The following is a 1,323-nucleotide window of genomic DNA, read 5'->3' on the forward strand; positions in this document are numbered from 1 at the left end:
AAAGTTACTGTGAAAGTTATTCTACACAATAAAAAGTTGGCAGCTATTACTGAAACCATTGGGTTGAGTAACCATCTCTCTGCATATATATGCATCAATATAGTGGAGAGGAAACAAATAATAAGAGAATACAAAATCAGAATTTCTTGCACTATAACATCGTCAAAATTACTGTAAACAAACCTTTTTCAATTATCAGAAATACTTCACAATTTCTTGAACACCAACTTCGGTGAGATTATTTTAAAGAAATTGTGGGTTCTGTAAATAGAATATTTATACACAAAATATGTTGAAAATATCTCCAAAAATATATTGCTTACATCTCTGTTGGCTGATAAAAATTTCTTTCCAATATTTTTCTAAGTTTCTTTTTGGAAAGAAAAGTGAATCACAAATAAATAAAAAATCACAATAATTTTACAATATTTTAGACATTGTTACTATAAAATTATTTGGAATCTTTTTACAATCTTTTTACAATTTTTTTGTTTAAGTTAATGTAGCTTGCATCCAGTGATACAAGTAACAATTACAATTGCAATCAATGAAGGAGAGAGAACAATACCCATACTTACTCTGAGCTATCTGTCTTGGACCTCTTGCTCTTCTTCTTGCCTTTCCTATGAGATGACTCCCTACTCTCTGCACGTGATCCTGATGCCTGTAATGCAGCTGCTCTTTCAGCTATCTCCCTTTCCTGTTTCTTCTTCTGAATATAATCCTTCAAGTCCTCAAAGCTGTATGACCCTTTCTCTTCACCCCAGACAGCCCTATCCGACTTTCGATCATCCTCCAGAGCCAGCCAGTCCTGCATCACAGGAAATCTAACAGCATCATCAAATGCTTTCTTCCAAGTCCCATAGTACTGTGTCTTTGCTACAAATATCTCAATAAAGTCTTTGAGAGATGGAACCCATTGTTTCTCGTCCAAGGCAAGCCACTCAGAATCTCGACCCAGTTTCAATAATTTATCAGTAGCATTGATCATAGCACAATGCTTCTGATAGCAGCCCTAGAGACAAGAGGAAGCTAGGGGAAGTTGTATATCTATCCCCAGATACTGAAGAAGACCATCTATATCTTCTTTAGAAAACTTCTTATAGGCTGGGCGAGGTCTTATCAGTGCCCCCCTAATTCCTGCAGGAATCCAGTCATTCCTGCGGATTCCGGTGGATTCCAGAGGAATGAAATTTGGCAGGGAGGCCTGCTATTTTTGTCATTCCGGTGCCTTACCATTCCGGCGGAATTTGGGCATTCCGGAATTGACACCGGAATGTTCCGCAGGACTGACAGGAACGGAATGGAACGGAATCCGGTCCT

At 37.9% G+C, this 1,323-nt stretch overlaps 1 protein-coding gene across 1 annotated transcript; it reads right to left on the reverse strand.

Moving 5' to 3' along the window:
* Positions 1–243: 243 nt before the first annotated feature.
* LACBIDRAFT_328543 (uncharacterized protein) lies at positions 244–991 on the reverse strand (the record flags this gene model as incomplete). Its single annotated transcript, XM_001882623.1, has 3 exons — positions 244–261; positions 324–327; positions 579–991. The coding sequence occupies 3 exons, from the start codon at positions 989–991 to the stop codon at positions 244–246; spliced, it is 435 nt and encodes a 144-aa protein (XP_001882658.1).
* Positions 992–1,323: the final 332 nt, after the last annotated feature.

The sequence above is a fragment of the Laccaria bicolor genome, genomic scaffold, assembly GCF_000143565.1.
Source record: "Laccaria bicolor S238N-H82 LACBIscaffold_17 genomic scaffold, whole genome shotgun sequence".
In the NCBI taxonomy this organism is placed as follows: domain Eukaryota; kingdom Fungi; phylum Basidiomycota; class Agaricomycetes; order Agaricales; family Hydnangiaceae; genus Laccaria; species Laccaria bicolor.